Consider the following 15738-nt stretch of genomic DNA (forward strand, 5'->3'; position numbering starts at 1 on the left):
AAAAGAAAAGTAGCTGCAAATCAAAGTGACGTGTGTGTTTTGCAGCGAGACGTGAAGAGGCATAGTTTAGAGGTGAGGGGCGAGGAGGATCCTGTGGAGAAGAAGGGGGAGGAGTGTGTGTGTGGGGTCAGTAGGGGCAAGGGTCTTTTTTGCCCTGGGGGAGGAGGGTGTGTGTGTGGGGGGGCTGGGGGTCTTTTCTGCCCTCGGGAGGAGGGTGTGTGTGTGTGTGTGGGGGGGGGGGGGGTCAGTAGGGGTGTGTGTGTGGGGTCAGTAGGGGTGGGGGTCTTTCCTTCCCTGGGGGAGGAGGGGGCGGCTGGCAGAGCAGGTAGCACTGCGGATAACCTCCATCCACCTGGGTGGGGGGAAGAGGACAGGATGGCGTCATGACAACCAGGTAACACGTAATACACACAGATATATACACACACACACACACACACACACACACACATACACCAGGCAGCACATGACAACATAATAACACCAAATCACTGAACAGGGTTTGAAAATGACAACAATAGGAGTACGCTTACCTGATACTACCTGACTACTGGAACACTACCTGACTACTTAGACTGTATCATATTGCATTTTCTCTTATTGTCTTTCTTTGCACAGCATTTGGCACTATTGATTCCACGACTGGTTCCGCTGCAGTACGACTACCATCACTTTTATTACGACTTACTTTACTCAATTATTATTGTGATTTTGTAGCTTGATGCTGCAATGCCAATGTTGAGAAACCTAAGCCAGAGAACTGTACTCTCGTGTACATTGAGATGTAATCATTTGATTCAGATTTGATTAGAATTTGATTCAGCCCTTACCTCTCGAAGGTGTACTCGCTCTCAGATCTGAAGTAGTACACGTGGGACTTGAAGTGCAGCTTGAACACGTAGTCTTTGTGGATGTTCTCCGACTCCGACGGCACGGTGACGGCGTAGCCTAGCAACGGGAGGCTAGCCAGCGGGTAGTCATCCTGGGGAGGGGGGGGGGGGGGGTTAACGCTATAACGCTACGTAGCTCATGTACTGTATAGACTTATATCACATGGTCTATGTGCCTCTAACAGATAAACGGATCCCTTCGGCTACTATACAACAACACATATCTGGTAATGACTTCTCACATGTAATATATGACATTAAGCTGACGCAAAAAAAAACTAGTTGCAGTGAATGCATACAGTGCTGCTTGTATGTGAACCTCTTGTGCAATTAAACTTTTTTGTTTTTTTTACCATGAAATCTTTATTTAACCACAACCAGTCTTTTTTCATCCTCTAAAGGCAATAGCTTGTGGCACCTCCATTAGCAGCGATAAGATTTCATGGTAAAAACATACTCTCAGGCAGCACTGTACATCTTTCAGTATATATGCTCCCTGTGTCCAATGTGATTTGGACATTCACAGTTACATTTTTGGCATTCAGCAGACGCCTTTATCCAAAGCGACTTGCAACAGATACATTCCTGTACATGAACAATTCGTGAGTTTAGAATGATAAGGTTCTATCTCCGTTTAGGGTAGTTCAGAGATATTGAGCGTCAAAGTTTTTACATTCCATTATGTTTTGTGAGATGGAACCTTTGTATTTTATGAATTACTAACTCAAACATGTCAACATTTTTAAAATAACACCACACAGGCATTAATAAACACCTAATGGATCAGATTATGTAAAAAACTCAATTTTGACAAAAATGGAGATAGAACCTTATAATTCTAACGTCACGAATTATTGACAATAAGCGTGTGTGTGATTCATCATCAAACACTGTGTTGTTCTTGTCAGGGCAGGCAGCGGTTGATAGTGTCAGAGGAGCCCCCAGGCGAGGGGAGGGGGGGGGGGGTTAACGCTACGTAGCTCATGTACTGTATAGACTTATACTACATCGTCTATATGCCTCTAACAGATAAACGGATCCCTTCTGTACAACAACACATATCTGCTGATGACTTCTCACATGTGATATAATATAATATACGCCATTTAGCTGACGCTTTTATCCAAAGGGACTGACATTGCAGTGAATGCATACACGTTTGGCCTGAGCTAGATTACTCTTCCTGCTACAACTGGGGGGAACTGATGATTCACTCGCTTAGTCAAATGTATCGATTGTAAGACGCTTTGGAATAAGGCGTCTGCTAAATGCCTAAAATGTAAATATAATAATAATAACAATAACAACCATAATTCATTGTATTTATATAGCGCTTTTCCGGGGCTCAAAAGACGCTGGAAATATGGTCCCACATGTGATTTCTACAGTTACATTTTTGGCATTCACCAGACGCCTTTATCCAAAGCGACTTGCAACAGATACAGTTCTGTACATGAACAATCAGGGAAGATAAGCGTGTGTGATTCATCGTCAAACACTGTTGTTGTTGTTGTTGTTGTCGTCAGGGCAGGTAGCAGCTGAGAGGCCCCAGGTGAGCCCCCAGGCTCCTCCTACTACCTGTCTAAGCCCCGCCCCCTCCCAGGCCCCTCCCACCCCCATCCCCCAGGCCCCTCCCCCTCCTACCTGGTGAGACTTGTAGAAGAACAGGCTGAAGTTGGTGAACACCACCCACAGCTTCTGCCATCCGTTACTGTTCTTAAACTTCCTCAGCAGGTTACCAGACAACTGGTTCTGAGAGGGGGAAGGGAGGGGGGAGAGGGAGGGAGGGAGGGGGAGAGGGAGGGGGAGAGGGAGGGGGAGAGGGAGGGAGGGAGGGAGGGAGGGGGGGAGAGGGAGGGGGGGAGAGGGAGGGAGGGAGGGACGGAGGGAGGGGGGGAGAGAGAGAGAGTGGGAGAGACAGGGAGAGGGACAGGGAGAGAGTGGGAGAGAGAGAGAGGGAGGAAGAGACAGAGAGAGAGACAGAGATCTTAGACAGAGGGTCATAACCACACATTGTATATCTATCTCAAACATTTCGGACAGATATTGAAAGTTGAAGACAGACAGACAGAAAATATTAAGATATCATGCAGACTTACGGACAACTATACCAACTGATGTTATGTTATGTGAACGTCCATGCAAATTACAACATATAAAAGACATTTATAAAACATGTAAAGTTCTAGCAGGGAAACTACTCTGTCCTCAACTCTGTGCTGTCAGCAGTCTGGGTGTCAGGCCTCTGGCAGACACACAAGGTCAACATCTGGATGTTGATACAGGCTGCTCCGCGGTGCTGCTAGTTCCAGAACATGCTATCCTAGCGATAGCATCTTTCAGGACAGTTGGTTTTCCACACTGCAACAAGTAAATCTAAGTCTATCTTAAATCAAGGCTAAATAATATGCTTGTTTCTTGTCCAGACCGACTGCACTAGTTTTACGATATCTTTTACTTGTTTTACGAAGATATTGGCGGGGGGAAATATTCCTGTTCTGTTGGCAGATAGTTCTGCTTATTTTAAGTAATATATAACCCCCGTTTTATTGATTTTTTTTTGTGTTTTTGAGAGCTGACCTTTTGCAGTGCAGCATACACAGCAAAAAGTTAATCTGAGTAAGATTAAACATCTTAAAGCAAGGCATTATATGCTTGTTTTTTGTCTGATTGCGCTAATTTTAAGATAATTTGTACTTGTTTTAAGAATATCATGGCAAGTTAAGTTTTCCTGTTCTGTTGGCAGATAATTTTGCTTATTTTAAGAAATGTTTCCAAAAAATGAGACGCTGACTCTGAAGAACGATCTAGAATGATCTTAGGGAGCAAAGGTCCTCGGGCAGAGCCCATCTGGCCGATCCACAGTCTAGACCCATGAGGGGTCGTGAGGGGTCACACCTTCTTTACGTGAGTAAAGAAAGATGTTATATCTTTGCAAAATTTCAAATTTCAGGACCCTCCTTTCATAACTTGTCCTAGACATGTGCGTTCTACCACCCAGTATCCTTACATTTACTAAACCACATCAGGATAAGCTAGTATAAAGATATTTTGCTGTTTTTCTGCGTAGGAAGCAGGCTAATTTACAAGCAGCCAACTAGTGGTCGTTGTGTGTAAGTAGCAGCTTGAGCATTGTAAAGAGTCTCTTTTAGTAGGTAAAAAACCACAGCTGTTCTAGTGTTCAAGCTTCATTCAATTATATTCTATAGATTGGAGGCCTGGCTCCATATAATGCATGGGATGGAATTCAGAGGTATCAGAATGGTTTTAAGTAATATATCCCCCCATTTTATTGAAAATGTTTCTTGTTTTTGAGAGCTGCCTCTCTGGAGTGAAGTTCTCTCTGAAGAACGGTCCTCAGGCAGAGCCCATCTGGCCGCTCCACAGTCTAGACTGAAGACAGAAGGTGGCCGTGCCTTTGCCTGTAGGACCCCTAGACTCTGGAACGACCCGCCTGAGGATGTCAGGCTAGCGAGAGCACTACTTTCTTTTAAATGTTCTTCTTAAAACAAATGTTTATAGACTATAGCCTTTAATTGAAGCTGCCCTTATTCTTTATAACGTGTTGTCTTTTACTTATGTGTTTTCTCCTTAAGTATGATCTCAACACTGTCCCTGACAGCTAACGACAACCCTAACCTAATCAAGACTCGCTCGCTCGCCGATTTCGACGAGATTGACCGCTTTGACGTGGAAGCAGGGTTGCCATATGGGGGTGGGTTTTTATTCTATTTTACAAACATCATTGGCGACAGACATACAGTTTAGAGGGCAGGAGATGGCCACCTGCCCAATAGTAATTAGCAGTTTTCTGACAATATAGGTTTTGGGGCTGGTTTTTGGTGGATTTAGCGTTTTTTAGACTGTGGTTAGTCTGGAAACTGTCAATCCTATCTGGCAACCATGCGTGGAAGCGAGGCCGTTATGGGCTCCCAGCGTGTAGTTACCTCTCTACTCCTGCGGGTGTCGCTAAAGGACAGGCTGTGGGCTCTGTACCAGCAGACCAGAGACAGAGACACCGGGCCCTGCAGCCTGAGGGGTCTAGGACCAGGACTAGGACCAGGGCTGAGGCTGGGGCTGGTAGGGCTGAGGCAGGGGAAGGCCACGTCACACTCACTGACTGGACTAGGGTCCTCTACCCACAGCAGGACAGGTGGACGGACGGACACAGACAGAGAGAGAGGAAGACACGGACAGAGAGAGACACACAGACAGAGAGAGAGAGAGACAGTCACACAGACCGAGTGGGTTAAGCATGCAGACAGAACAGGTAACAGGAATAAGTAGAGAGAGACAGTTATTGTGGGACAGAGAGACAGCAACACAGAGACTGGGCAGGTCAGAGAGACAGACAGACAGACAGACAGACGGACGGTGGTTCGGAAGGATCAGACACTGGGAAAGACATTGTACTCAGGACAGGAACCACATAGACACCGAATATAGACATACACATAGACAGGAAGTGGAGGAGAGAAAGTGAGAGAGAAATCAACACAGGTGACGGGACTGACAGGTGAGCTAGACCTGTGGAGAGTTACAACGTAAGGAAAGAGAACACACACGCACACACGCATACACACACACACACACACGCACACACACACACACACACACACACACACGCACACACACACACACACAGACAGGCAGCTACCTCCACAGCCACACTAAAGTCGACCATGGACACGCTGGTGGTGCGGTGCCAGCAGACGTGCACGGTGGTGTTGGCCCTCTGGGGCGCCTGCCTCTCCAGGGAGGTACGCGACGCACTCAGGTCCTCCTCAGACTCCGGCTCCACACCGCCCTCCTCTGGAGACTCTGGGAATTACACCACGGAGGAGAGGGGAAAGTTAATGGGAGGGAGGGAGGGAGAAAGGGAGGGCGAGAGAGAGAGAGAGAGAGAGAGAGAGAGAGAGGGAGAGGGAGAGAGGGAGAGAGAGAGAGAGAGGGAGTGAGAGAGAGAGGGAGGGAGAGAGGAGGAGGGGGGCATTAGAGGGAGAGAGAGGGAGTGAGTGAGAGTGATAGAGAGGGAAGAAGAGAGAGAGAGAGAGTGAAAGAGAGAGAGAGCGAGTGAGAGACAGAGATAGAGACAGACAGACAGGCAGAAAGAGAAAGGGAGGGAGAGAGTGTGAGAGAGAGTGTGAGAGAGAGAGAGAGTGATAGAGGGAGGAAGTTGTTGTTGTTGCTGCCTGTCTTTGTCTCTCTGACAGCCTATCAGGGCAGAGCTGCCGTGAACACTCCCGCCTGTCACCCCCTATCAGGGCAGAGCTGCCGTGAACACTCCCGCCTGTCACAATAGCACCACAGCAGACAACACCCTGAAGACAAGAGGGGTCAAAGTTCATCACGTCATAATCTTGTTCCAGACAGCGGAGGTCGGTCATCTGATCAGGCTGGGCCGCTTCAGACGGAAGAAAGGAAGGCTTTTGTCAGGCGGGTGCAGCTGTTTGGTGAGTGCGGGGGAGCGGTAGGCGGTGGTGGGAGGGGAGGGGAGGGGCGGAGTCAGGGAAGGTCACATCAGAGGGGGTCTGGTTACAGGTAACGGCAGGTCAATAAAGCAACGTGTGGGAAGGTTTATGACACCAACAATACAAGGGGGGGGGGGGGGAGAGAGAGAGAAGGGCACTTGGTTTCTCAGGCGAATCAATCTAGGGACAAAGGGGAGAAAGGACAGGGGACAGGACAGGGAGGAGACAGGTAGATCAGGTTACACACCACCCCCCCCCCCCTCCCAACCCCTCCCCCGTGTGGGAAAGACAGGTTAGACAGGGGAGCCTAGGGACACCCCCCCCACACAACCCTCCCCCCTCCCGCTACCCCCCCCACACACACACACACACACCCCCCAGGTGGGAAAGACAGGTTAGACGGGGGATATCAGGGATTGCTGCGGTGTTTGTGTTTCTCTTCTGACAAGCGACAAGCTCAGGAGCCAACGTACAGACATGTTACATCATGTATTACATGTTACATCATACATAGATCACACGTAGATAACATGTAGATAACATGTATTACTCACATCATTAAAAAGGCCGATTCACCCTTTTTTCCCTCCTTCTTTTAACTCACATTGATTATTGATTATTTCAGCTTCATTCAATTACATTCTTCATTCATGGATTGGCTCCATGCAATGCATGATGGGATGGAATTCGGACTAGTATCAAACAGCTGACACCATCCCTCACTCCCTTCCATGCGTTACAATGAGCCTGTCCTCCGATTTCTACCTCCCCCAGCTTCCCCTGGTGTTCTCCCAGCCTCCCCTGGTGTTCTACCTCCACCAGCCTCCCCTGGTGTTCTACCTCCCCCAGCCTCCCCTGGTGTTCTACCTCCACCAGCCTCCCCTGGTGTTCTACCTCCACCAGCCTCCCCTGGTGTTCTACCTCCCCCAGCCTCCCCTGGTGTTCTACCTCCCCCAGCCTCCCCTGGTGTTCTACCTCCCCCAGCCTCCCCCGGTGTTCTGCCTCCCCTGGTGTTCTACCTCCCCCAGCCTCCCCTGGTGTTCTACCTCCCCCAGCCTCCCCTGGTGTTCTACCTCCCCCAGCCTCCCCCGGTGTTCTACCTCCCCCAGCCTCCCCTGGTGTTCTACCTCCCCCAGCCTCCCCTGGTGTTCTACCTCCCCCAGCCTCCCCTGGTGTTCTACCTCCCCCAGCCTCCCCTGGTGTTCTACCTCCCCCAGCCTCCCCTGGTGACTTACTGCTGTCCGGGAGGCTGGAGGAGAGGAGGTCCCCCCCGTGGCCGTTGGTTTGCTCCGCCAGGTCGATGGCCATCCTGATGTCCTCTATCCACTTCTCCATCTCTGACGCACAGCTGCACCGCAGGGACACACAGGGTGAGTTATTAGGTGGGCTTGCTTACTATTAGGTGTGCTTGCTTCAGCAAGTCCAACCATTGTTCTTCGCCATATTACTCTTCCTGCAACTATTAAGCGACTGTCACCAATCTAATTTTATTTAGTTTATTCAACAGGATTGTTGCGCATGTTCTAGCCTGGCTCCAGGTGTGTGTGTGTGTGTGTGTGCGTGCGTGCGTGCGTGTGTGCGTGCGTGCGTGCGTGTGTGTGTGCGTGCGTGTGTGCGTGTGAAGCAGCTTCTACAACTGCTGGTGTTCTACAGAGGCAGTCAGAGGAGATGGAACACATTCAAAGTAAAGGTCAGAGGTCAAGGGTCAGGTGAGTGTGTGCACCTAGACTCTACATGTCAGTTACTTTAATACTGTTAAATAGGAACACTGTTTCAAAGCATAAAAAAAAATAATCTGAGTTTAATTGAACGGACCTATCACTAAGCCACGCCCCCTCCTATCACTAAGCCACGGCCCCTTTGAAAACTGGGACAAACAAACAACGCTTCACTGACAGTGACCGACCGACCGTGACTGAATGACATTCAATGACTTACAATGGCGGGAGGTGGCAAATTTCAGATTTCTGATTTACCACAGCAAGTAATAGACATGTTTTTTTAAAGATGATAAGAATATTCAGTCTAGAAGCTTTTCACCATCAGATGTTTGCGAGTTGTTTGTCCGAGTTTTCTGCCTGGAGTGACTTTTGCTGTGACATGATTGGACAATTTCTAATTTGGGGCGTGGCTTAGCGATAGGTCCATTCAATGGAATAGTTTAATACTGTTAAATAGGAGCATTGTCTCAAAGCAAGAAAAATAAATTCTGAGTTTAATTCAATGGAAACGGTCCAAAGCATTACAGTCGAACACATGTTCACTCAACAAAGGGCTGAGTCAGGGTCCAGTAGAACAGTCGGGCGGTTGAGATTTCATTTCTCATGAATGGGGGTTACCCCTGCTGAATATTTCATGCAGTTATTTCTATGCATGTGTGCTGCATGCATAATGCATAATGGATGGAATTGGTGCTTCATGGAGGCAATGGCTGCATTGTTTGATCTCCAGCACAGCAGCTCTGGTTTGTGTTCAGTCCAATTATATGTTGTCATGTGTTGCCTTGTGTGTGTGTGGGTGTGTGGGTGGGTGTGTGGGTTTACATGTTTGCATGAGAGTGTGTGTGTGTGTGTGTGTGTTTACATGTTTCTTTGTGTGCAATCGGTAGGTCGTCGGTTCGATCCCCACCCCAGGAGGGAGCCAGGATGTAAGCTGGTGACCGGAGGGTTGCTGGCATCATATCTAAGGTGCCGTTGTGCCCTTGAGCATGGCACTTAATGCACAAACGTGGGCGGGACTCTTACCTGGCTGCCACGACAACGGACTGGCGCTGTCCGAACAGCGTGAAGGAGTGAGGGACGCCCCACTCATCCTCACTCTCTCTGACCTGCACACACACACACACACAGTGTTTAAACCTAACCCCCCACTCAAAGTGACTTACAACAAAATACATTTGTTTAAGTAAGTGAACCATCAATCCATCAGTCATCCATCCACTTTTTTCCTTCTTTTTAAATGTATAGTAGATAAACTGCACAGGGGTATAGTGGGGAGGAGGAGGACTTTAGGAGGGACAGTTAAGATGTAGCCTGAAGAGAACAACACAGTATGAATAAGTATAAAATGTAAACATTAATATAAGTACTTACAAGTAGTAACAGTAAATAACAGTAACAGTAATCTATACACCCAGACCAGGGTTGATGTAGTATTGACAAAGAGAGGGGGGGAGAGAGAGACTGACAGAGAGAGAGAGAGGAAGAGAGAGAGACTGACAGAGAGAGAGAGGGAGAGAGAGCGAGAGAGGGGGAGGGAAGAAGGGAGAGATATGTGTCGCTCTGAGAGAAACTCACCGTCATCCCGTAGAGAGAGAGCTGTCCGTGTACTTTAAACTGATTGGCCGCCGTCATCCCCCGACTGGTGTACACCAGCGAATCGCTGAACTGTGGCCAGGCAGGAAGGAACACACAGATAGGACAACAATGATGAGGATGTGTGACAGTGTCTGTCCTCAGCGGTGACTTCCTGTCCGACAGGAAGTCCTCTGCTTCTCCCGATGATCAGTGACAGTTATTTTCCGATATTGTGTTTTCTTCTCTGATGTTGAGAAGGAGTGGAGAGTGTGTGGTGGTCAGGCGTTCTAGAATAGTCTCTGATACTGCTATGTTTTTTTACCAGCTCAGGCCTTGCGGTTAGAGTGTCCGCCCTGAGATTGGGAGGTCGTGAGTTCGATCCCCGGCCGAGTCATACCACCAAAGACTATAAAAATGCTACCCGGTGCCTCCCTGCTTGGCACATGCGACATACCAGCGTCATGTCCAGGGGGTGTACAACCCATCCTTTTAATATTGCATTTAAGTTACAAAATTATTAAATTAAGATTATATAATGATTAAAGCACTTTGAGCTGCAACGTTTGGAGGAAAAGCGCTATACAAATAAAGTTATTATTATTATTATTATTATTATTACTTCTTGTACATCAAGCCGCCTCGCGCTACGGAAACAGGAGATAGGCTCCTCCCCCTAAGGGCCGTTAGGCTCCAGAACCATCGGTTCTCACGGCTACTTACTTTTTACGATGGTTTAACTCACCAACTGCCAAAGCATTCCAGAACACTCACCACCTAGACTGTCAAGTGTTTTATGTGGAATCTACCTAGCGACAACACTCTGATTGGCTACAAAACGAAGCATCATTTAAGCATTTTTGGGAGAATAAAGTCGCCCGTGGCAGTTTAGAATGTCGACCATTTTGGGCAACTTTATTCACCCTCGGCACTGAATGAGTTAAGAAGAAGTTCCTCTTACCAGGAAGAACATTCTCTGCTGCAGGCCTTTCCCCGACAGCTTGCTGAGGCAACCCAGCCTAATGAACTCCTGTGGAACACACACACATTTTTTTTTAACAACAATTATTTTACACAGAACAGTCCCTAGATATCACATGTTCTCTGGTAGGTGGAGGCAACAGTTGACACCAATTATTTTACACAAAATGGACCCTAGATATCACATATTCTCTGGTAGGCAATTTTTTCAAAAAAAAAGTTAAAACAAAACTAGATTTTGAGAGAACTGTGACGTGGCCTAGCTGGTGTGAATGCAGCTGGCTTGGCTCAGCCAACACCACCATGTAAGTAAGTCTGTACGTTTTTCTTCTCTTTATTTTCTTTGTATGTATGTGTGTATGTATGTATGTATGTATGTATGTATGTATGTATGTATGTATGTATGTATGTATGTAAGTTAGTACGTTTTTATTCTCTTTTTCTTTTACTTACTGATGTATGGCTATGTATGTAAGTACGTCTGTATGTACCTATATAAATATATATATATTTTTTTTTTCACTTTATAATTTTTTTCCTTAGTATGATATATTATTATCATGCTAAGGAAAAAAATAATCAAGTGAAAAAAAAAGAAGAAAAAAAGAACATACTATACTTTTTTCACTTTATATTTGTTTTCCTTAGTATGATAGTATGATATAGTATAGTATGATATATTATTATCATACTAAGGAAAGAAATAATAAAGTGAAAAATAGATATAATATATCATACTATACTATGTTCTTTCTTTCCACTTGATTATTTTTTTCCTTAGTATGATAATAATATATCATACTATACTATATCATACTAAGGACATTTATTTTCTTTATAAACTTACTGATTTAATGGCAATGCTTGTCAGAATTTGGTATCATACATATACACAACAAACATTCATAGAGAAAACATGGAAACCTAGGATATATAGGTGAAACATACAAACATTCATACATACACTCATACGCACGCACGTACATGCATTCATACATACATTATTACTGTGTTATTGCTGCATTATAACTGTGTTATTAAAGTACTATTACTTCATTATTACTGTGTCATTAATGTATTATTAATACAGTGTTATTACTGCATTATAACTGTATTATTATTATGTTATTACTGCATTATAACTGTGTTATTACAGTGTTATTCCTGCATTAGTATAATATTGGGTGTTATTACTGCATTATTACTGCAGAATTACAGTGTTATTACTGTATCACTACATCATTATAGTGTTATTAATACATTATCACTACAATATTGTAGTGTTATTAATACATTAATATAACAGTATCATAGTGTTATTAGTACATTATCATGACAGTATCATAGCGTTTTTAATACATTATCAATATAATACAATTGAGGGAAACCTAGGATATAGAGGGAAACCTAGGATATAGAGGGAAACCTAGGATATAGAGGGAAACCTAGGATATAGAGAGAAACCTAGGATATGTAAGGGTAACCTAGGATAACCTTGAACAGTAACATATACTTATTCAAACAACAAAAAACAGTACTATGCTACCTGGAGGAGGTATATTTCAGTTTTAATGACAACATGCATGTATATGTACGTATATTCTCTGGATGGTAATAGAGGAAACAGTATCTTACTCTGCCAGGGATGGCCAGGTTGTCGATGCCAGTCAGGTCTTTTTTCAGCTCCAGAAGCTTCTGGAAGTTCTCCATCTTGATCATGGTGCCCTGGAGCTGGACCACCATCTCAGAGATGTCTGCCAGGGCAGCTGAAGGGAGGAGGAGGAGGCAGCAGGGACAAGGGTTAGGTTACGCCAAGTACAGTCTAGCGCAAATGCAGACTTAGTAGTTAGTTAGTATGTTTTTTTTGTTTTTACAACTTACTGATTTATGGCCATGTTTGTATGTATGTAAGTTAGTATGTTGTTGTTTTTTGTTTTGTTTTTAACTTTCAGATTTATGGCCATGTATGTATGTATGAATGTAAGTTAGTATGTTTTTACATACTAACTGTTTTACTGTACATGTTTTACAACAGAGACGCCCATCCCTACCTCTGGAGTCCCTGAAGTCCTGGCACGTTTAAGGGGGTAGTGTTTACTAGGGGTGTAACGGAACACGGATAATCCGTGATCCGTACGGATCGCCCCCCACGGTTCGGCACGCATGTGTACCGCGGATCAATTGCAAAATGTAACCAAGTAATAATATTACTTAATATTAGTTAATATCCCTTGTAAATCACAATGTAGAGTTGCCATGAAGAGATAGACGCGACAGTTGCGTGCTTTGTTTTACTCTAAAGCGCAATGATAGGTTGATAATGGAAAAAAAAGTCCAAAACAACAAGGCTGCGTTCGTAAATTCGCTCTGGAATCTGATCAGCATTCATGGAACGCCTCTTGTCCAATCAAATTACTTGGTCCCTTTATGACGTCGGACCCAGTGTGCTCTCCGGCGCTCTCAGAGCAAATATACGAACGCAGCCCAAGTGTATCATAGCGAGTGCTGCTAATGTTGGCGACAGAGAAGAACTCGAAATGCCTCCCTCGTCATTTAAATCCCATGTATGGGAGCACTTTGGCTTCTCTGTCAATTATAACAATGACGGACAAAGTGTGGTCGATAACAAAGTTACGGTGTTTAAGCGTTGTGCAACGAGAAAGTCGTACGAGCATGGCCACACATTTGCCGCGACATCACCCTGGTGTGTTGACGGGAGGCACGAAAAAGGCAGCTTGACAACTTCTGATAATGTAGCCAATTTTTTCATACCATGTTTAAAGTAAGGTTTCACTTTATTATTTAGTTAAAAGTGGCATAAAACATGTTTATTTGTCTGCTTTAAAGAGCCCAGTGATTCACTGCTGCAACCAGGTGCCTCCCCCCTCTCTCCTACTGCATCATTTAAGTTGAATGTGTGTTTCTGTTTAATATGTAGCCTAATGTTTGAGTTTAGAATATGTTATGTATGTATATACACACACATATATATATATATATATACCAGTTTTGACATCTTGAATGTTGTTGGGTTTTACACAGTAAAAGTGGTGTTTTTACAGAATTCGAGGAAAAAGCTTTTTATTTTTATTTGTATGTTTTGTGTTGATCCGAAAAATTATCCGATCCGTGACTCAAAGACCGTGACACGATCCGATCCGTGAGTTAGGTGATCCGTTACACCCCTAGTGTTTACAGACACCCCCACACACACCCCCACCCCCCCCTCCCCCCCTCCTCCTTACCTCTGGAGTCTCTGAAGTCCTGGTGCGTGGGGGGGTAGTGTTTACAGAGTCGCTCCAGGATGAGTTTGTAGTGTAGCAGGCGGTGCAGCGGCCGCAGCAGGAAGATGTTGAGGGGCAGGTAGCACACCTGAATAATATTATTATTATAATAACAATAATAATAATAATAATACATTAGACTTATACTAGGTAACACACCTTCATAATAATAATAATAATAATACATTAGACTTATATAGCGCTTTTCTAGACACTCAAAGACACTTGTCTAGTTATGTAGTAATGCTGGGGACACATGAGAAGGGGAGAGGGTTAACTGGTGAAGGCAAGCTTGAAGAGGTGGGTTTTGAGCAGCACCTTCTGCTGTTCGAAGTCCCTGCACAGCCCCTCCAGCCTCCGCGACGCCCGGCACGCCCTCTCCAGCTCCACCAGGGCCTCAGAGTGCTTCTGTAGCTGCACTGTTAGCTGCTGCAGGGGGAGAGGGAGGGGGAGAGGGGGGAGGGGGGAGAGGGGGGGGGGAGGGAGGGGAGGGAGGGGGGGAGGGAGGGAGGGGGAGGAGGAGGAGAGGGAGGGAGGAGGGGGGGGTGGGAGGAGGGAGAGAGGGAGCAAGGGAGGAAGGGGGGGGTGGAGAGAGAGCGGTGGAGGGAGGGATAGGAGAGAGGGAGGGAGAGAGGGAAAGGGAGGGAGGAAGAGGGAGAGAGGGGGAGAGAGGAAGGGAGAGAGGGATGGAGGGGAGAGGTGTGGGAGGGAGGGAGAGGGAAAAGAAAGGTGGGAGGGAGAGAGAGAGGGACGTCGAGGGAAGTCAGGTGGTTAGGAATAATCATCATATTATTTAACGTCTACTGTGTATGTGATGGAGATTAATAAAGTATTATTCTACTGTTGGACATGCTGGGTTTAGTTTATTGGTCTGGGTGTAGGTGGCTATTTGTGAGCCAAGACCCACACTTCTACATGTTCTGCACTCCTGGTTGAGCCTCCACAGGCCCCATCACGTTCACGTATAAGTGACCAGTAAATGGGCCTTTCAAAACAACGGTCTCGCAAAAACGTACTGTAATACGGTAAGAAAACATATTAAAAAATAAATACAAAAATCCCATGTGTGTTCCGTTAGTGTGTATAAAGTCTGGGGGTCAGAGGAATGAGGACCAGATGTAAACACAGGCAGGCAGGCAGTCTCACACACACACATGCACGAGCGCACACTCACACACACACACACACACTCTCTCTCACATTCACACTCTCACACACACACACACACACGCACGAGCGGGCACACACACACACACACAGTCTCTCTCTCTCTCTCACTCACTCACACACACACACACACACACTCACACACACTCACACACAAATGCAGACACTCACACTCACACTCACACACACACCTCCCACCTCACTCACTCTCACACACACTCACACACACACACACACTCTCTCTCACACACACACACACACACACTACCTTTAGGCCCTGCAGGTTCTTCAGCAGGACGTCACCGATGCGCTGGTAGTCCCCTTTGATGTGGGCGTTGGAGCGGCCCTCCCTGAGAGAGAGAAGAGGAGGAGAGGAACATCACTCACTTTTACCTCTCTTCTCTGCCAGTGTTTTCATGGACACCATATGGCACCATATGAGGTGATGGCTGCAGAGGGTAGATAGACAGACAGATATATGGATGGACATACATACAGACAGACAGACAGACAGATCTATGGATGGACAGACAGACAGACAGATATATGGATAGACAGATAGATGCTTCATTGATCCCAGAGGGGAAGTTTCTGGAACTCTGACAGGATCAAAGTTAGTAGTGCTTCTGAAGACCCGCTGTGATAAGCTGAA

The 15738-nt window shown here is 45.9% G+C and overlaps 1 protein-coding gene across 1 annotated transcript in view; it reads right to left on the reverse strand.

Moving 5' to 3' along the window:
* Positions 1-267: 267 nt before the first annotated feature.
* Positions 268-15738, reverse strand: part of LOC308165650 (FERM, ARHGEF and pleckstrin domain-containing protein 1-like) — a gene marked incomplete at both ends in the record, with an annotated part of 89860 nt that continues 74389 nt past the window's right edge. Inside the window, 12 exons of the mRNA XM_080539800.1 lie at positions 268-352; positions 831-982; positions 2535-2642; positions 5548-5711; positions 7597-7709; positions 9106-9188; positions 9658-9747; positions 10616-10684; positions 12271-12401; positions 13881-14007; positions 14238-14348; positions 15355-15436. Coding sequence (XP_080395926.1) covers positions 268-352; positions 831-982; positions 2535-2642; positions 5548-5711; positions 7597-7709; positions 9106-9188; positions 9658-9747; positions 10616-10684; positions 12271-12401; positions 13881-14007; positions 14238-14348; positions 15355-15436 — 1315 coding nt within the window. The remainder of the gene's footprint in view (positions 353-830; positions 983-2534; positions 2643-5547; positions 5712-7596; positions 7710-9105; positions 9189-9657; positions 9748-10615; positions 10685-12270; positions 12402-13880; positions 14008-14237; positions 14349-15354; positions 15437-15738) is intronic.

Source organism: Nansenia antarctica (genome assembly GCF_963989245.1).
Source record: "Nansenia antarctica genome assembly, chromosome: 9".
In the NCBI taxonomy this organism is placed as follows: domain Eukaryota; kingdom Metazoa; phylum Chordata; class Actinopteri; order Argentiniformes; family Microstomatidae; genus Nansenia; species Nansenia antarctica.